This window comes from Rhododendron vialii, chromosome 7a (assembly GCF_030253575.1).
Source record: "Rhododendron vialii isolate Sample 1 chromosome 7a, ASM3025357v1".
NCBI classification, from domain to species: Eukaryota; Viridiplantae; Streptophyta; class Magnoliopsida; order Ericales; family Ericaceae; genus Rhododendron; species Rhododendron vialii.
The window spans coordinates 14,000,038-14,020,682 of NC_080563.1; the positions used below are offsets into that span (position 1 = coordinate 14,000,038).

The 20,645-nt window shown below is 39.3% G+C and overlaps 2 protein-coding genes across 2 annotated transcripts; both read left to right on the plus strand.

The window, feature by feature from the left end:
- The first annotated feature begins 650 nt into the window (after positions 1–650).
- Positions 651–7,507, plus strand: LOC131332095 (vesicle-associated protein 2-1-like). The gene is made up of 9 exons (XM_058366161.1): positions 651–912; positions 1,009–1,115; positions 3,273–3,343; positions 3,455–3,536; positions 4,221–4,336; positions 4,460–4,591; positions 4,873–4,899; positions 6,390–6,464; positions 7,163–7,507. The coding sequence occupies exons 2-9, from the start codon at positions 1,061–1,063 to the stop codon at positions 7,292–7,294; spliced, it is 690 nt and encodes a 229-aa protein (XP_058222144.1). The 5' UTR covers positions 651–912; positions 1,009–1,060; the 3' UTR covers positions 7,295–7,507.
- A 2,976-nt stretch (positions 7,508–10,483) lies between these two features.
- Positions 10,484–17,689, plus strand: LOC131332092 (uncharacterized). The gene is made up of 15 exons (XM_058366155.1): positions 10,484–11,039; positions 11,139–11,200; positions 12,205–13,152; positions 13,259–13,325; positions 13,425–13,487; positions 14,491–14,554; positions 14,644–14,737; positions 14,814–14,897; positions 14,992–15,081; positions 15,183–15,210; positions 15,575–16,093; positions 16,182–16,243; positions 16,821–16,930; positions 17,026–17,113; positions 17,197–17,689. Exons 1-15 carry the CDS (start codon positions 10,628–10,630, stop codon positions 17,494–17,496), a joined length of 2,991 nt encoding a protein of 996 aa, XP_058222138.1. The 5' UTR covers positions 10,484–10,627; the 3' UTR covers positions 17,497–17,689.
- The last annotated feature ends 2,956 nt before the right edge of the window (positions 17,690–20,645 follow it).

The window sequence follows — 20,645 nt, forward strand, 5'->3', positions numbered from 1 at the left end:
TCTTGTTAATCATTTAGTGGTTATATCACGTCGTAGATGAAGTGACATCAACAATTTTTGAAAAGACTACAATACACACCTCTTCTTTTATTTGGGTGTCTATCATATGCACCCCTAAAATGTTATGAATTATAAAGAAAATGTTACGAATTGTATTGCTAAAAAGTTATAAATCGTATAAAGGTTACTAGATACACCAAAATGTTACGAATCGTACGGCTGAAAGATTATGAATTCTAGAACAATAGTTACGAAACACACTAAAATATTATGAATGAATCATAAAATAGATGTATATGGTATACATTTTTAAAGGGATGTGTATTGTAGACTTTTCCATTATTTTTAAGCTAAAATGAACAATCTCGTCATCTGAAATGAACAATCTTGTCATCTGACACGTATATATACTACTAGTATATTTTAGCACCCTCATTTACGCAAGTCATAACATTAATGTGGAGTATCTTTCTCTCTCTCTCAAAAATAAAACTAAAGTGTCCGTTTCTCTTGTTAATTGGACAGCATAAACTTTTAATTAGACACGTTAATGAATGTCTTCAAAGTAAGTGCCGTCGACACGTCATCTGGTCCCACATTTTCTTCCCGTTTTGAACCCCACGTCACCATTTACGTCCTCCTCATACCCCACGTGTCACCACCACCACCATTTCCCCCTCTTTTCTCTCTCTCTCTCTCTCTCTCTCTCTCTCTCTCCAATTGAAGCTTCTGCCATCGAATTGTTGTACTCAAAACCAAAGATCTCTCTCTCTCTCTCTCTCTCTCTCTCTCTCTCTAAACAAGAGGCAGAGTGGTTGAATTCGTACCACGGACCCGATATCAGCGGCTGAATCTTCGAACTAATTACATCGCCCGACACACACTACATTTGGATCCTCAATTTACGTTCAGGTTCTTTCTTCTGTTCTGTCTCTCTCTCTCTGGAGCTACGGAATTGCGGACTTTAGGGTTTTGTTTATGTGTTAATTTCCGTCGTACACATGGCAGGTTGTGGTGGTTGCCGTGAGGTTTGATCTGATCGTCTGTTCGTTGCTTCGCCATGACCGCTACCGGCGAGTTGATCTCCGTTCATCCCGAAGAGCTCACGTTCCAATGTACTCTCTCTCTCTCTCTCTCTCTGTCTGAGCGTTCAGAATTTTGTCTAAATTAGATCCGTTGTCGGAAATTTATACAATTACTTTTAAATAACGGGGATCACTGGGAAAAAGTGAATACAGTTCGTGGTACAATTTTTATTTAGGGGTAGGAATGCTCACAGTCACAGCTAGAGCTTTTAGCTGCAAAACTTAGGAACAGATTTACAAGGTATGCTGTGTGATATCATTTAGAGGAAACGCTTAGGGAATCATTACTTTAAAACGGCGTAACCCTGTGTATGTGTGGAACGTGGATGACTTAATGTGTATGCATGAGGTAGCTATGATGAGATTTGAGCTACAGTTGACTTCCACCATACATGTGTGAAGGCAAAACTTGTTGTGCTTTAACTTGATTATGGGTCAACTTGTCCGGTTTATGCGTTCTAGTGTTGTGGTTGGCTTGTTGAATGCGTAGACTAGGATTGAGAATAGGAAAATGAAGGGTATTTTTAACATTACACGGTAGTAGACTTCAATCCCAAGATCCCAATCATGAGTTTTTCATGGTTCAGTTTTAGATTTATGAGATGATCCTTCATACGATAAATCCATGGCTCGTACCACTACAAAGAATTTATTAGAATGCTTTGAGAGATGCTAAAAGATATTCCTTGGGTGTGGTTGAAATAAGTTGGCCCAGTTGGAAAGAAGATTACAGAAACAATGAATACTTTTGAAAGAAGTTAGAGATATTTCTAGGATGGCATGAGAAGAAGCTGGCTGGCTGGGGTGGCCATGTCACTAAGGCGACACAACTTGGAAGGGTGACTGTCCAACTTGAAAGCTTTACAATTACGGGGTAAACAAATTGAAGACTGTTGGTTTAGGTTTTTTGAAAGATAGAAAGGACAATTATACTGTTGTTACTGTAGGATGGGAAAGCACGATGAGTAAGTGCCAAAAATAGGTCTGAAAGAGGATTTTTTAAGTAGTGATTGACGCAAGAGACGTGCAATTGCAGCTACTTCTCCTGATTTTTCAGGTATACGATAAAGAATGGCATAGATCTGTAGGAAGTACCATTCCTGCACAGTATGAGGCGGGGTGAACACCGAACTACCAAAACAAACCGAGGCTTAAGTTCCAATCTCGTGGACATAGGATTAGCGGGTATATAGTTGTTGGGATGCCCCAGAACAAAAATAGTAAAAGCTACCCAACCTACTAGATCCTTTACATAAAAACAAGGGTAAAAGGCAATTTTACACTAGTATGAAGATATAGAAATCTGTTACTTTCTTGTTGACTACTAGACATATATGTACTGCAAGTGGGTATAAGAGCTTGGAGCGGGCTTTGTTCCCCTTAAAAATAAAGAGTTTTTTTTTTTTTTTTTCTTTCCCTTTGCTACTTTTGAGAATAATCTTTTTGACCTGTGTTATTTGTGTAGTTTGGTGCCATTTCTAAATGGTTTATTCCTGATACTTGATTTGTTTTTATAAACCAAATGTATTATGTGAAGAATAGGAGGAAACAATGGTACTTGAAGGGCTAAGCAGCATTTTGCTAAGTCAAGAAGAGCCAAGGGAGAGGTAGGATCACGTAACTGGGCTGCGGTAATGGGGAAGGATGGGTAAAATGCGATTTAGCTGAAGTTATTTCCCTAGAGAATTGTGTGGCAAAATTGGATGTTGATGTCAGCTGTAAGATGGCGTGCATTTAGACTTGATCATAATTGCTTGTTATCAAAATCATGGCTGTCATATCTTGCTTGGCTTGAGGCTAACCTAATTGCCAGTGTTTTAGAACATGTTTGAACAGTTATTGGAGGTTAGGAGTCAGGACCAATGATAACTTCGGCAAAAGGGTAGCAGTAATTTGAAATAGTGCCTGTTGTTCTCTTGGTGTTCTCTGATATAGATTAGAAAATTATTGGGTGCTCTTCAAGGGTGGGTTTCATTTGGCAAAAATTGAGTCCCCCTGCCTGCATATTGGGCTGCAGCCACCCGGGTGGTTATTCATTAAAATGGCTCCCTTAATACTTATATACAAGTACTTCCCTTCATTGTCATGAATTTAGTACTTTGTTTCATTCCTAGTTGGCTAGTTGTAGTGTTTATGATCACGTTGCTTCAAATCTTTGGCTGCTGACCAATGTGTTCATTTGATCAGTTGAGTTGGAAAAACAAAGCTATTGTGATCTTAAAGTTGCGAACAAGACAGAACATCATGTTGCCTTCAAGGTACTACTCTTATAAGATATTTATGGTCACTTCTCGGTGATTTTTTTTTTCCTTCAAGATATGAAATAATTATGTGGTATCTGTTCTTTTTCCCCTTGTTTTGATGACTAGGTCAAAACTACTTCTCCGAAGAAGTACTTTGTGCGACCAAACAGCGGTGTTATCCAACCGTGGGACTCATCTGTCATAAGAGGTCCTACTCTTTTTTTGTCAAGATCTTTTGGTTGGAAATGCAGATGACTGCCACTGAAATTCTCTGGTTGTTCAATACTGGAACTGATCATCATGTATGCACCATAAACACCATCAAGGAACTTAGCACGCTACAAATGACTACGTCGTTATCTGTATACTATCATTTGTACCATAGGCATGCCATAGCGTATCAAATAGACATACATAGTTACTAATAAGTACTCTCCTGGTTGGTTCATTTGCATACAGCCTTCTTATTTCTCATTTCATAATGGTGCTAAACTGGCCACTCTGGGTCTTGTCAATGGCTTCAAAGAAACATATAGGTATATGAAATAGGAAACAAGACATTAGGATTTGGATGTGCTCAGACTGTTTCCGCATGGGTAGATAAATGCCAAAAATCCATACTTATAAATGGTGGGCCTCCTACCCATAACAAACACTGGTTCTTTTAAGAAGTTTTTGGGCTGCATGGTTGGCCAGAAGTGGGGCATCTGTTAGCCTTCCAGGTGACCTCTTGGGTTTTGTGTGATTACCTACTTTGCTGGATTTGATTAATTACATGTCAGCTACTTGCCTTGTACCACTTTCTCGGTGCTGGTAATATAGATCGTAGTTCCACTGTGACTTGGCTATTGTCATTTCTAAAGCTAGTTTGAACTCCCTGCTCTCTCTGTAGTCACCCTTCAAGCTCAAAGAGAATACCCTCCGGATATGGAATGCAAGGATAAATTTCTCCTACAGAGCGTGATTGTGCCCCCACAGACTGAAATTGATGAGCTTCAGCAAGATACTGTAAGAATTTTTAGCTGTGAATCAATTTCTTTGGGATTACATGACTTTGGAATTATAGAAAGTAAAAGAAAAGGTCAACAAAAGTCTTTTTCATCTGCAAATGATGGATGATGTTGCTCCCAGTTCAACCGAGAGAGTGGAAAGACGATAGAAGAACGTAAACTCAGGGTTGTCTATATCAGTCCTCAAGCAGCCCTTGGAAATGTGGAAGACGAAGCAGTAACGGGCTTCAAACAAAGTCCTGAAAATAGCTCTGTGAGTTCTGCTACTTTTCTTTCATTATGTTAGTTTCTTTTATTTTTATTAGATTTTGGGGATATCCCTTTTCTGCTTCTCATTTGCCAAGCGAGGAAGACCTATTTTGATTCCATTGTAAATGCCTTTTTCCCTGTCTTTTATTGGTGGCGCCCACTAGTATGTGGAGTGAAATGTGCCAAAACAAACCAACCATTCGTCGATTAACGTCTTGATACGTATGAGAGTGTTTTTGTCAAAGTTTATCGGCTATAAATCGTCTTTACTTTTGTCAATTGCAGATGCACAGCTCCTCAGGCTTTGATGATGTGAGTAGTCATTGACTCATTTGATCAGAAGTTCTTTCCTTATTGGTGCTATGATTTGTTTTCTTTTCTGTAATTTTTTCCAACAGCCTTAAGTTTTAAGTGAAGCCTTTGACACAGTGAGAGAGATTCTAAAGTGTATTAGTTTTGCTGTTGATAGAATGATGTAGAGTTTGTCTTGGTTTTCTCATTCTTGGGTTTACTGTTCAATGTTATTGGATAGGATCCATTGATAAGATGCTCCCAGGCATGTCAATTCTGTGAAGTTTATGAATGTAACCATACTCCTTGCCTGAAGGGCCGCATAAATAATAACCCTTGCCGCTAAGCTTTACTCAGATTTTCTGGTTACTTAAAACTGCTTTATAGAGTATAAAATAACTTTGAAGTTCAAAATCTATCATATCTTTCTCTTCATTGTTTGTCAAAGTGTATCCTTCAAGTTTCTTTTCAAAGGCATTACTTGCTTTTGCAAGTTCTTTTTTGCTCACTTCTTGCATGAAACTGGTATTAAGCTTTCACCTGGCAAAATTCCTAAAAGAGTGCATCTTGTGCGGATTTAAAGTTCAACTTAGGTCTATGGTGGTTAGGGGTGCAAATGAGCCGAACCAATCCGAACCCTGTCAAGCTAGGTTCGGCTTGATAAAATATTGGTTTGGCTCAGGTTTGATTCGAGCCTGAACAATTGAGCTCGGGTTTGGCTCGTCTAGGTCGGGCTCGACTCGATTTGGCTCGTTTGAGTTTAACAAAGCAAATCGAGCTGAATTCAGGCTGGAGTTTGCTTGTTTAAAATTTCAAAGCTTGGGCTCGACTTGTTTAAAAACGAGCCAAATTCAGGCTCGAATTTATAATTTCTATTTTATCTCCAATATAAGCCACAAAATTAAAAATATAAAATTCATCAAGAACATGATCAAGAATAACCTTATATGATATCTCTGTAACAATGTATATATTCCCCACTAAAATATTATTTGTGAATAGTCCTCCGGAAAATTAATGTGTATATTTTGATCCCAGGTTCGCAAGCCTTATCGAACCGAATACTCTTAGGTTTAGGCTCGGCTCGTTTATGTATCGAGCTTAAAAATGAGGCTTGGGGTTGGTTCGTTAGTAAACGAATCAAACTTGAACTAGCCTTTGCCAAGCCTCGAACAATTCGCGAACAGCTCGGTTCATTTGCTTTGCAGGCCTAATGGTGGTAGAAATTATGTGGTCTCAAAATGTTGTTCTTTCAGTCAACGGGAATGCACCATTGTTTGTGCAAAAGTCTTTGTAACGAGTAAGGAAGGACCCCGTGCTGAGAGAGAGGTGGTTCTGGAAACCATAAGTGAACAAAGTCATCATTATTTAGTTCTTCATATCATGTCTGCAGGCTTTTGGACCCAATTTATAAATCTGGACTGTGGAAGCACATGTCTGTGAAGTAATAATATTCTTGTTGGTTTTTGAGATTCTGTGCAAACTTTAATGTTGTTATTGCTTTTATACAGAATCAGGGTTTGCAACGGCTCAAGGACGAAAGGGATACACTTGTTCGACAAACACAGCAGCTGCAGCAGGAACTGGTTGGTTACTTTGTTGCTTGGTCTCTTTTGTAATTCGATTCGTTAATTATTTCCATCAGAAAACATAACTAGACATGGATGCTACCTAAGTCACCTCGGAGTTGAAGAACTTAGTAAAGAAGATTTGTGATAGTCATTATTTGATATTTTATTGACATCCAACTGTTAATTGGTAACCTAAATGCAGTGGACTAGATTCCACTAGCACACATACGTGGATAACTGCCAAAGTCTCATTGGAGTGTGAAAACTTTCTAAAGATGATTCAGAGTTTGCTTATTGGCTTGTTTAATGCATACCTTACTTAGTAGTTAGGACTTGGGACATACCATATGAGATGGCAACTCGAGCTAGATATTTTGCATAAATATAGGTTAATTAACTTTGCATGACATACAGGCATGGCAACTCAATCCAAACAGAGGATACGATTCTCTATGAAGTAATTCTGATTTCTGATACCTCATCTCATATAATAGGAACCAATTTGGATGTTTGGAACCGGCGGATCATTCAGGGCTGTTCCACTGCTTGTTTTCATTCGGCAACACCCTTTCTGATTCTCATAGAGGAAAACTGATATGATGTTGTGATTGGTTCTTGAAAGTCACGCTCACATGGTGTACTTGAAAAGAAAAGATTATACCAGTGTTAAGCTACTAGCCTACTAATATACATACTTTCTAATCCATTTACAGGAAATGCTGAAGAGGAAAAGGAATCGGAAAAGTGACATTGGCTTCTCATTCAAATTCGTATTTTTCGCTGGACTCATTGGGATCATGGTTGGCTTCCTTTTAAACCTTTCCCTGTCTTCGCCTTCAACGTAGTTATTTCTGCTGTGAAGCATTTCTAGGATTCGGTTTTTGTTCTTTATTTAGCTGTGTAAGTTCTTTTCTTCCCCGAAAAATGGAGCATGTGCTTTCTGCGTTCCCTTTTCTTTGTAAATTGATCATTTGTTTGTTTCTCGGTTGGTTTGAGTAATATAGTGGAATATAATACTGCTTTTTCTTTGGTCTATATAAATTATGTTCTGGTTTGTATTTTCCTTGTAAATAACGGGCTTGTGATCACCCAGTTCTGTTCTTTGAAACTTACCATGTAGCTCGTTAACATCCAACCTCTTTAATCCTCCCCAGGTCGAATCTTTTTTGTTTTCCTAATGCCAGATTTACCATTGTGGACTGTTGGAAAAGGCCATGTGCAAAGGTAGAAAATTGATGGGTGATGCATGTGTTTTTTTGGGTACATAAAAAAAGATCTGCAGTAGGCTGCCAGGAAACATTGCCTCAGCACCACATACCAAATGGGGCGATGGACCCCATCGCGCTTATCGCAATACAGAAGTTCAAATTGGTGATGCATATGTGCCTTTAGGCTCCGTTCAATTGTCAGAAATGTTGTGTGGAAAATTAGTAATGTTCACCCTCTTAAGTGGAGGGTGAACAAAACTCAACTCGAAAAGGTGAAGTGAGGGAAAATAAAATTTATTTTTCTCGTGTGTGTTTTGTTATCAAGAAATTTTGCAGAAAGCAAAAATTCCTTCCTTTTGGCAAGACTTATTTTCCAAAAGAGTGTTTGCCACTGGGAAAGTTGAAGCTGTGGGTCCCACAACTTTTCAGGAAACTGAACACAGAAAACTACAGGAAAGTTGATTTTCCTGTTCTTTTTGTGCAACTGAACGAGGCCTAAAGTTTGTGATTTCGTTTATGATGAGGTTATTGCAAAAGAGGAATTGTGTCAATGACTCAACTTCAGCGTTCATTATGGACAAAGGAAGTTTTCAGTTGGAAATTCATTTGAGAGATTGAGACATGCCTCAAGACTTCGGAAGCATTGAAAAACCTCTAGGTGAAACATCTACATCTCGACAAGATTAATGTGAATGGAATTGGTAGAAGTACAGAGTTTATGGTTTTATTTCGGTACTTCTAACTTCTAAAAAGAGTGTTCAAAATGGAATTGGTAGAAGTTTTAAACACAGTGTATGGTTTTATCTCGGTTCTGCTAACTTCTAAAAAGAGCGTTCAAGTTCATGGAGATTTGATCTATAGAAATTCCAGGTTGACGATATGTATGCGAATGGGCTTTTCCAAACTTGCCAAACACAGTGATGATAACCTCTCTTTTTTATCCACAGTAAACGAATCAAAATAAAGCCTTTTATTTCGTCTGAAATTTTATTACAAATCCCAAATGTGTCGTATTGCCAATATGAGCCAAGAATTTTTCATTCAATTAACTTGCAATTTGAGAAAATCAAGTAAATTCCCCTTTGCTTCTACTCTCTCTTCTTCATGGAATTCGTTGAAGTTCTGCGATTGGTGGCTCTGTATTTCGCATACCTCTCATTCAAATGCCGGTGATATCAATATGGGCTCACTTATTGCATCGATCTGCTGGTTCCTGTGGAAGGCCCGCAATAAAACCCATTTTCAGGGCCAAGGTTGGGATAGTACCAGGCTTTTGGAAAAGGCTTCTGCTCTTTGCTCTGAGTTTAAGGAAGCAACAGTCACTTTGTTTGGTTTAGATTTTAGAAAGTTATTTTTGAGAGTTGGAGTGGTAATGAGTGGAGAGAGATAGAGAGAAAGATTTATTGAAAACTGTGCCGAGAGTTGAGAGTTACTCTCAAAAAGTCCATCCAAGCAAAGTCAGTATCTTCTCGTTCCTCCTCTGGAATTTCTTTCACGGCATCTCCCCCTATGCGGCGCTTGTCGCCTGCTGGTGTTGTTAATAAGTTCAATGCAGATGGTGCTTGGTTAGAAAAAATGGTTTTGTTTGTGTTGGGATTGTGGCCCGAGATCATTTTGGCCATATTTTGGGCACGATATCCATTCCGTTCCCTGCTCTATTCTCCCCGAGAGCTGCTGAAGCATTGGGCTTTCGTGAAGCTTTGGTTATTGCTACAAACAAAGGTTTCTCTAGTGACAATGGGCGATCTTTAAATCATACCATTAATTGGTTGATCAGCAATTTTTTTTTGACACCGCACATGAAAGGAACAAGGACATTTTGACATGAATCTTTCTGTCAACTGAAGTAAAGTTCATTTTGAACTCCTACGGATTAGGGCTGAATGTAGGCTGTAGCTATTTTACTTGGAAGTAATACGTAGATTAAGAAGTCCCTATAATATCAACTAAAAACTTGGAAAAAAAAGCAATTCAATTGAAAGCCCAGGCCTTCGTTTGACACATAACTCATATCAACCAGAAACATAACAACATCAATTGGCAACCAAAATTATCAGAATAATAGCAGTAGCAAAACTACCCAAAATCAATATCATTACCTAGCAGAAGTAACAATAAAAGAACATAGATTTATTCCGTACCTTCTCCTCAAAATGGTTGAATAAGCTTGTATTCTTCAATTAATTTACAAGAACATAGATTATACAAATACAATTGCAGAATTTGAGTTTCATAAAGAGGAACAAATATCAATGGACCAAACACACAAATCCAAAGGGATTCATCTAGGGTTTTGCAAGAGACTAGGAGAGAGGGGAAGAGGGAGACGAGAGAGAGTTATGGAGAGAGAGAGAGAGAGATTGGGATCGACAATCGGACGAGCTGAACATCTGTTTTCAAAACTAGGTAAAACTCCATTTTCTAGTTTTCATAATTTCCATAAATTCTTAAAAGTGAAAATAAAAATAAAAAAGTAAAAATATGTTACCAAACAAGTTTTTTATATTAATTTTCAAAAAAGTGAAAATAAAAACCAAAAATTGAAAATAAAAAGGTTACCAAACACAATTATTTTCTTCTCTCTTTCTATTCCAACCAAACAATAAGAGGAATTTTTTTTTTGTTTTCTTTTCTTTTCCTTAAGTTCTAAACAAAAAAATAGTACTCCTACTGCCACGTTGACATCATAGATTACGGAGTAAAAGAAAAGCAGAAAAAATAAAAATAAAAATAGTTCTTTTGAGTGAAGAATTGGCGGGAACTCCGCTCCTGCTAATTTTGATTCTCTCAAAACCCTACACGATTCCCCTTCCCGCTCCTCTCTCTCTTTCCTCTGCAACTATTCCATCACCAAATCACCATGTGAAACATCTCTCTCTTCAAAATTCTTCCCCCGTCTCCACACACACACACACACTATCACACACATCCTTACACGTACACATTTTCCCTCCAGATCTGAACCCCCCCATGGAACCTCGCCTCCTAATTCAAACCCTAACAACCACCTCAACCACCGCCACTGAACTCCACCAAGCCTGGCACCTCCTCTCTCTCCTCCTCTCCCTCGGCCGTCCATCTCTCCCCGCCGAACTCGCCTCCAAATGCCGGGCCCCGATCCGCTACATCCAGTACCTCTGTTCCGTCCCTAACTCCCCAATTGTTTTGACCAGTAACCTCCTCATTACTCCGTCGCCGTTCGCGTTCACGATTCTCCAGAAGCTTACCACAAGCTTGAGTCGTGTTGAGTTCGGAGTTTTTAGGCGGAGGAGGGTTTTGGAGGACGTCGGGAGAACGTACTGTAGGAGGCGGAAGAGGCTCGGATCGGAGATTGAGGTTACGCCTGTTTCGAAAAAGAGACTTGTTTTGCAGGATATTGATGGTAAGACAAGTGCAACCTCTCAAATTGAGTTTTTTAGTATGTTGATTTGAGTAGATTGCAGTTTTTTGTTCTTGTGGTAACTGTGGTTGTGAATTGCAGAAAACGAAGAAAATCGAATCGTGTCGATTTCACCTATTGGAACTCCCGTTGATTGCACGGAGGTATTGTTTTTAAGTGTTTAATTGCGATATAAGCTACTAAATTTTCACTTATGAATTGAAGATAACTGATGTGAGTTTTGACTGGAATTAGTACAATGGATTCAGAAGCATCAAACCTCTCTTGTTAGGTTAGGAACAATTGAAACACATCGAAATGGTACCAGCAGCAAGCAAACGCAACGCACTACGTTCGTTAGATTCAAATCTGAAAACGAATTCAAGTTAGAAAAAATGAAGCTTATTTTTTGTTATTGGAGGAAAAAGATATGAAGAGTGTACATTGTTTTTTTGCTTTTAGGTAAGGATACAAGTTATTGTGCTTGCATTTTTGCTGAACCGAGGTGTTTTTGTTGACTGTTGTCAATCCGGAAGGAGTTGTGCTGTTGGGCACACAAAACAAGTACGCAATGCGTGAAGAACAATCAAGAAAAGAAATAGAGAACGTAAGACAAAGATTTGCGTGGTTCTCCAACTGCATACTTGAATACATCCACGGCTCACACTAATTGAATGAAGAATGAAAGTAAAGTTACATCGAATCTTTATATCCCATGAGTTACATTGTCAATTACCCTAATACCATGTCAAGATCAAACCCCGAATAGTCAGCGAAGTGCTAATTAGACCTAATCAAGCTTCACAAACCCAACACTTTTCTCAGTCTAATTGAAAATTGTCTTTCAATATTTGTATCCTGGTTTTGGCTTAATCCCAAACATTAGTCGGAGCAATCATGTTTATCATACTCCTAGCCTCAACCTTGCGTACCTATATGCATTCAAGAAATACAGTAAGCCTGTTGGCATTTTTAGTCCACTGCTAATTTATATGCAACTGGAGTGTGATATTATAGTTAATGCATGTCAGATTATAACTGAATCTTAAGGAAGTATATATCTTGCTCTTTAGGATCTGAAATTGGTGCTTTGAATTTCTATCTTTAGCATTTTTGTTGATGAGAAAATTCAGTTTTGAATAGTTCCTCAAACCTATCAATCATGCAGTTACATATTCCAGTGGTTGCATGTACAACCAGAGGATTGGATGCACAGACGGGTGATATTTCAATCACGAAACTTGAATCAGCAAATTTTGATATAGAAGTTGGAATGCCTCCCTTCTCATTCAATCTAAATACTGGATTGTCGAGTTATGGATTGGAGAACATTGATCTTGGAAATAGTAAACAGACAAGTATCTTGGAGCATATGCAGGAGAATCAACATTCATACGCCTCAGGTTTTCAGCATAGCTTTCTTAATTTTGAAAGATCTCCAGGTATTCCTCATCCAGTAACAGTACAAAAAATAAAGGCATGTATGCTTCACCCAGAACAATATATCCCGACCAATCCAACAGAAAATTCAACTGCATGGAGGAAAATTACAATGGATGAGATGAGCTTGAGAAATGGAATCAGTTTCAATGCCACAGCACGCGCAGAAGTAGAAAAATGCATAGTTCCACGAGAAGAAGAGGAAGAATCATTAGTTGATACTATTTGCCATGAGGGCGAAGTTGAATGCATTGTCCCAGCAGTCAATATTGCTCAAACACTAATGTCACGTGATGGCAAAGCAATGAAGGTGGTAGAGAGCATTGATATGAGTCCATATCCGGATGTAGAGGAAACAACTGCAGATGTGGAGGGTAAGGCTATTCTCTTAGTGGCTGGGCTCTCTGTTCCTCAGAAGCAGCTTATGAAATCCTCCACCAAATCAAAAACCCCTCGAAAGGATGTAATAAACCCAAAACAGCAAGCTCTCCGCAAGGCTTTGGGCAGTTCTAAAGGTGTTGATTCCCCTATAGAGCATCTTCAGAGTGCAAGAGATAGAAACTTAATCTTCATGAAGCAGAAGATAAAGCAGAACTGTGACGAAAAGGTGAACACTAGGAAAAAGGGGGAAAATTGTAAAGATAAAAGAGACAAGCCAATCTCCATTGCCCTCAATGTAAGCTTCTCCATTACCACCATTGCCATGATCGAAGTTTCACCAACCAACTTTTATCATGGATGATCTGGCTTAACAATGAAAGCTTTTGATGATTTATTTGCAGAACCAACAGGAGCCAAAACCACTACCAAAATTTGAACAGTTTATTATAAAGGAGGAAGAAGGCTCTGGTATTAAATTGTGTTTTCTTGGTTTCCAGCTGCAACCTTGAGAGCCCTTTTTCCATCATCTGAATTCAATGAACTCCTTCTGGCTACTTAAATGTGCAGGTGGTTATGGTACAGTCTACAGGGCGCAGAGAAAGAATGATGGAACAACATTTGCGATTAAATGTATGATGAATACTTTATTCCTTCTGCTATTGCATTATAACATTTCAATGAGTTTCAAGGCAAGTTATGCACTGTGGCAATAGTTGTTCCTCTTCCTCCCCATAGTAGTTGACTACATTACTAGCTTATTGATTTGGCAGACATTTGAGTGCGAGGACTTCACATGAAAGAAATGAGCACTTGGAATTATATAGCATGATTAGTGAAGTTGGTTCTAGGTTGACTCCATGTACTCTATCTCTCCTTTCCAACAAATCTGGGAAATCAAATGCAGAACTCTATATGAACTACATGAATTGAAGACTGGAGTGTATTTTTTGTTTTGTTTTACATTTTGACGCAGTGACATGCAAGTATGCATTGTCCTAGACAACATTCTAGTTGGTCCTTTTTTGTTGTTATTTTGAATCTTATTTTCTATTGAAAGTTTTAAAACCTGCAATGTTATGAGAAGTGATACTTTTGAGTCTTGGTTTTAACTCAGATTGTTGGAGCGCATGGTTCTAAACATGGGAAGAGTGAAGGAGTAATATTCTTTGAGAATGGAGCTACAAATTAACTCGCATCGTTCATATGTTCTGTATCAAAACATTGTTGTATTTCTGATGGCACAATTTTAAACAACAGTGGTTTATGTAAGCGCATTTCATAGCTTCATTTCGTGTTTACATGACCACAGAAAACTAATAAAACCAACACCATGGTTCTTTTGGTTAGAAAATTATACGTGATCTACCTGTCCCTTTTTTAAGGATATGAATTTGCCGTCGAATCTTCCTTTGCCTAGCTGCGCACTGATGAACCTCCAGTGCTAAGGTGTTTGGAGCTGTTGATTTTATTTTTCCCTTTTAGCTTGTATGTTTATGTTCTTGCTTGTTGCTTTGTTCCCTTTTATGTTCTTGTCTTTTAGCTACCAATATAGCATCACTGTTGAAAGAGCAATGACATAATTTAAACTGGATTAGGTTACCTTCTGATGAGTTATATGCTTTTGGTTTTGCAGGTCCTCATGCAAATGCTAATAGACACCATGTCCATAATGAGCTGAAGATGCTGGAGCGATTTGGGTAAGACACTGAAAGACAACAATTAATGAATCAGTTGCATCTTTTCAATCAAAGTTGTTATTCAAGCTGAAACGATACTTCTAATCCAGGGGTAAGAACTATGTCATAAAGTATGAAGGGTCTTTCAAGAATGAGAATTCGGAATGCCTCGTTTTAGAGCATGTGGAGCATGACAGACCTGAGGTAATTTTGTGGAACTTCAGTGGCTCTTTTCTGTCTGCTCTTTCTCTGACTTCAGGTCTTTAATTTAAATAACTAGGTCTTGAAGAAAGAAATAGATGTTTTCCAGCTCCAGTGGTACGGCTATTGCATGTTCAGAGCACTTGCAGGTTTACATAAGCAGGTGTGATACTAGGCTAACTGAAAAAGAATTGTTCATGGTTTTGTTAGGATTTTTCAGGAGTTAATTGAACTTTTTAGTTCTTTTTACTATCCAGGGAATAGTTCACAGAGATGTTAAACCTGGCAACTTCCTCTTCTCTCGCAATGTCAATAAAGGTTATCTCATCGATTTTAACCTTGCCATGGTGAGTGATACTTCCTTCTGGCATATCCACTCTGGCTTTCTAACGTATCCCTACTGTTTCTCACTTGCTGAATTATGTCTTTTCGATTTACTTCTACACAGGATATGCATCAAAAGTATGGAACTCTTGGTAAGCTTTTTCTTCTTGTTTACATGTTCATCAATCTTCTGCCAAGCTAGAAATGACCTAAAGGTCAAGAGTCTAAACCAAGCCCAAACTCCACAGTACCACATGAATCAATGGCCAGATGCTTCTGATCTTATTTGACCCAATATTTTAGTTGGACAAATGCTTCTATTGGCAGTTACATACAAAAATACTGGGAGTTTCAACTTTCAACCTGAAGAGTTTGGTGTTAATAGATATACTGCTTCAACAACTTTAACAAAAATATCTTCTTAATAAATTTTTCCTGTAGATAGCCTACTTAGCTTGTTTTCTTTGTATATTCATATGGAGTTTATTAATGGGGCTACTTTATACAACTTCCCAGACAAATCGAAGGGGGTCTATGATATGAGTCTCAATCATGCTCCACTTGTCCATGCCAAAACTCTGCCTCCGTACAATCAGAAGTTTCTGGTTGGAAAATCTGCGGAAGCAATCAATAAGGAGGCTGGAAATGTTTCAAGGCCACTTTTATTGAACCCGAAAAAGAAGGTTGTGTACCAAACAAATGCCTTAACTGACTTGGGCGGCAGGAATGCGTTGAAAAGCCAAGGAGCAGATGGCTCTGGTATAACTTCAACGAAGGATGCAACAAGCACTAGAACTCCTTCAACAGAAAGGTTAAGGGAACCCATTCCATGCCAAGGTAGGAAGGAGCTGCTCAACCTGGTGCAGAAAGCAATGCGGAGTCCAAATTACGAAGCACATAGTGTTCCATCTTCAAAGAGAAAGAGGGTTGCCGCACTTCCAAGTAAAGTAGATAGAAAACTAGTATACCTAACTCCAATGCCACTATACTCAACTGGCACTGCTGTTGCTGGTGCTGGCCTGATAAAGAGCAAAGGTGTGTAGACTAAGTTGGGTGCATTTGAATACTTGATGTGTGTGTTTATTTATTTTGGTATGATTGCTCATGTTCTGATTATATGTAGGTGGTGGAAAGCCAAAGAGAGAAGGCCCTTGTGTAGGAACCAAGGGCTTTCGGGCTCCAGAGGTGAGAAACCGCTAGTCTTCAGTTCAGTGAATCAGTAGACTAGGTCTTCAATATATTAGCCATTCTTGACACACTTTTTGCGAATCGCATTTGTCCTTACTTTCTTCTTTGCATAGTTCCCTACCTGAACAAATAATTTCTTAGACTAATGCCTTGCCCGGTTCCCTTTTGGAAAAAAAATTTCCAACTCAAAAAATACTCATTACCCTACTTTCAATCATTACTCTTCACTCGTTACCCCTATCTCCAATCGTTATTCTCATTTCTCTCTATCCCTCTCCACTCATTACCCCATACCCCTTAATTCTAATCATTACTCTCTCCACTCATGACCCCAATTTTTTTTCAAAAACTCATCCAAACATAGCCCAATGCTGGTAGGAGTTGAAACGGGTTGACAAAACAGCAACCTAGATTGAGGAATGGAAACAATAATTGTTCAAAAGTATCAGCATTTTCTGTTACTTGACATGCGTTCTGACCCCTCAAACTTTGAGACGTTGACCCAAATCGGCTCTTTTTCTGTGGATTTAGCTTGTAACCAGAGATGAGAGTCTTACTGTGAGTGATTATGTAGGTATTGTTCAGATCACCATATCAAGGCCCCAAAGTAGATAGCTGGTCTGCTGGGGTTACCTTACTTTACCTGATGATCGGAAGAACACCCTTTACTGGGGAACCCGAACAGTGAGGATCCATGCTCTTAACATGAAATACTTGTCTTACCTGCATTCACATTATCTATCTTACTGACCTTATAAGCTTATTCCTTTCATTTGCAGGAACATAAAAGAAATTGCTAAGTTGAGAGGCAATGAAAATCTCTGGGAAGTAGCCAAGCTACATAACTGCGAAACGTCATTTCCAGTGGTATCTATCACCCATTCTCCGCATAAAGAATAAACTAGTACTTCCAATTCTTTCCTCAATACTCGAGTAATTCTTTTGTACAGGATCTTTACGATGTACAATTCTTGCCATCTACGAAACTTAGAGATTGGTGCAAACAGAACACTAAAAGACCCGAATTCTTCGAGTTGATCCCAAGATCACTGTTTGATCTTGTGGACAAGTGTTTGACAGTGAACCCGAGAGCAAGGATAAGCGCGGAGGAAGCACTCAGGCACGAGTTCTTCAACCCTTGCCACGATGGCCTCAAAAAGGAGAGGATGGTCAGGAAGGGGCTGAGCTTGGACTCTAGGACTAACCATATTTTGAATAGGCAGTTAGAGACTTGTGAAGGTTTGTTATGAGCTGCTTCAGCTTTCCGGAGGTTTCATTCTCTGTGATGTCCATTCTGTAATGTTGCAAAATGATTAGCCCAGAGACGGCGAAAAGATTAGTGGTTATGTTCGTTGTTTCTGGCGGAGAAAATTGTATTTTCACCATGTTGTAATGTTTGGTGTTGATTATAGTTAAGTTCTAGCTGGTGTTTGAACATGTTAAGATCTCGTATTGTCATTTGTGGAGTAGATACGCAGCCTGTGTATTGAACCACGTAAATCTCGTGTTCCTTTTTTTTTTGATCGGCAAAGATGAAATTTTATTAAAAATGGGGAAAGGAAAAGGAATCCAACAAAGAGTTGGAACACACATACATCTGAAACGGGCAAAAGCCCAACCACCTAAGGGTCTACAGAGGATCACAAAATATAAACATTAGAGCCCAACCCAACACCCAAATCTCATGTTCTTGGTTTCTTGCTTTCCTTGCATTCGTTTCATCTTATTGTTTTTGATTCTAGATTGACGTTGCATGATAGAATAGTTGTCTTCTGCTTATTGCGCAACATTATGGCTCAATATGTTTTTGGTAGTTTGAGTTGAAGAGGTCATGGACGAGGGTAACCATGGAGATGTAGGGCTGGATTCTCGAGCTTGAAGATTAAGGTCTGGAGCTTTGTATTGTTGGCATGTTCATTTTAAAACATAGTAGTTGGTGTTAGCGGGATAAGAAGGATGCTATGAAGAACTAGTCGTTGGATTTGAATCGGAAGATCCTCCAATAATTGGAGGATTGGAGAGGAGCCAAACACTCATTTTTGCGTCCTTATTCACATTATTTTCCAAGTTAGTCATACTTTATATTTCACTTTTCACATATTAAGGTAATTTTGTATTTTCTCATGAATAAAAATAGAAATAAGAGTGCAAAAACAGTAAAACATACGTAAATGTGGAAACGGTTTTCTTAAAATTTAAGGAGATAATTAAGGAGACTGGAACTCTTTCGGGATTTTGTTTTTTATTCATAACAAACGGGATAATGCAGAATTTGACTCGTCATCACATAAATAAGAAAAATTTAGACTTCTGGTATTAAGTTTTTTTCCTCCTTTAGAGATGCTCGTAGCCATAATTTTAATAAGGTACGCAATAATATCTTCCCAATTCCAAATTTAACAGGTTGTGGAATTATTCTACAAGATTTGGGATTCTGTAGTACCCCAAAGCACGCTCCTAGTCATGGGCCCTCTATAATCTATATTGATTAGTTTAACCGTTTATTTTGTTGAGAATGTTGAGTAGACTATTCATGGCAAAATCAAAATGATTGAATGATCAATGTGAATTTTTGTACACATGATATACTCACCATGCCTAAAAGAATGAATGGCAATGTAGACTTTATAGGGTCCACAATTTAAGGCACTACAGGAATCTCAAGTTCCTATTCTACACGAACCAGCAATCTCTGAAGTGATATGAGCGGATCCTCCTATATAATGTTGGAGACACAGCACTCTATCACACCACCAACCACACCCGACAAATGTAGTCGGGTGCTGTGGTAGAGTGTTGTTCCTGAAATCCTAGTATTATTGATTCTCTCACGTGGTCAGGGAAGTGGGACTATATCGTCCTTATCATTACCAAGTTTCACACTGGATCGTTTCCTGTTCGGCCGATCTAGAGAGAGAGAGAGAGAGAGAGAGAGAGAGAGAGAGAGAGAGAGAGAGAGAGAGAGAGGAGGCAATGGCGCAACATCATCAAGCACTGTGTGATGATATTCTGATTAACATCTTCCACAGACTCCCTTTGGAATCAGTGTGCATATCGAAATCTGTGTCAAAGAGATGGAACTGTCTCCTCTCCGCTCCTTCCTTCCGATCCAAATACACCACGAACCTCATGGGGGATTCCGAGAACAATTCGACGCCACTGAGTCTATTAGGCTTTTTTCAGGGCTCAACATTCAGGCCAGAGGAAATCAGTGATCAAGCGGTCCCCCAGGCTCTCCTAATTGCCTTCTACCGAGCCCTTCATGCCCCTGAAATCGCACAAATTCATGGACGACCCAGATTGCTTCTTCGTAGGTTCTTCCACCAGTGGCATCATCCTCTGCGGCCGCCACCCCAGCACGTACTTCGTATGCAGTCCGCTCGCCGACCGGTGGGTCCGACTCCCTCAAACGATAAAACATGCGGCGCCATGAACGTGGCGGTAAGGTTTTCATATGACGAAATCCAAGACACCGTTAACCGTACGGGGTAGATACAGGGTGGTGCGGGCCAACTTGAGGAGCATAAGCGAGATTGCTTGTTGATCGAGACCTATTCTTCCGGAACGGGTGTGTGGGAAGAATCCGTTTTGAAAGGGTGCATCCCCTTCCTGCTCATCCCGCGATGGCCCGGTACTGTTTTGCGCGGTATCTTTTACTGGGTCGCGTATCAAAGTACTATCGTTGCCACGACCCTGACGCTTCGCATGGTCGGGTTTGGCTGATCGAGCTGCCTCCATCGACTGGCGCGCAGAATGTTGTGCTCGGAGAATCATCGTCGAACGGGCTGCTGCAATGCGACATAGACGATAATATCGGATCATCCCTCGGGTTAAAAGTATTGAGGCTTCAGAAAAATCTGCACGGATACGGTTGCACCGCAATGGTCTCGGTGCTCGAGTGGACCGTGCTGTACGCTTTTCGTTACGATTGGCAGGTCGACCAATATCCTCGTCTGATAGCATTTTACCCGCTTGATCCCAGGTGTTTGCTAATCAGGTTTGGTCTCGTTATCGTGTGGTTTAACGTTGCAGAAGGCATTCTGTATACACCAATTGTGTACTATGGCAATATTTTGTCAGGTTTCGAGTTCCACTTGTTCCCATTCTTTTTACCACTGCCTTGGCCAGCTGCTCTGACTTGACTTTAATCAAGGAGGCCAAGCTAAAGCTAAAAGTGTTACCCTGAAAGTGTCTTCCATTGCTTCAAAATTCACGTAGAATAGGTAGTCAAAGTACCAGTCAAATTTCATGTCATTCTAATTAAAAAGAAGTTTTACAAGTACCATTAGTCGGATAAAAAAAAAATTACCATTAGTCATAAGATATGCACATGCTTCGTGTTACATTTACTGATATGCACATGGTAGGTAGTGTTACTCCGGTGTACATGCTTGTCGAT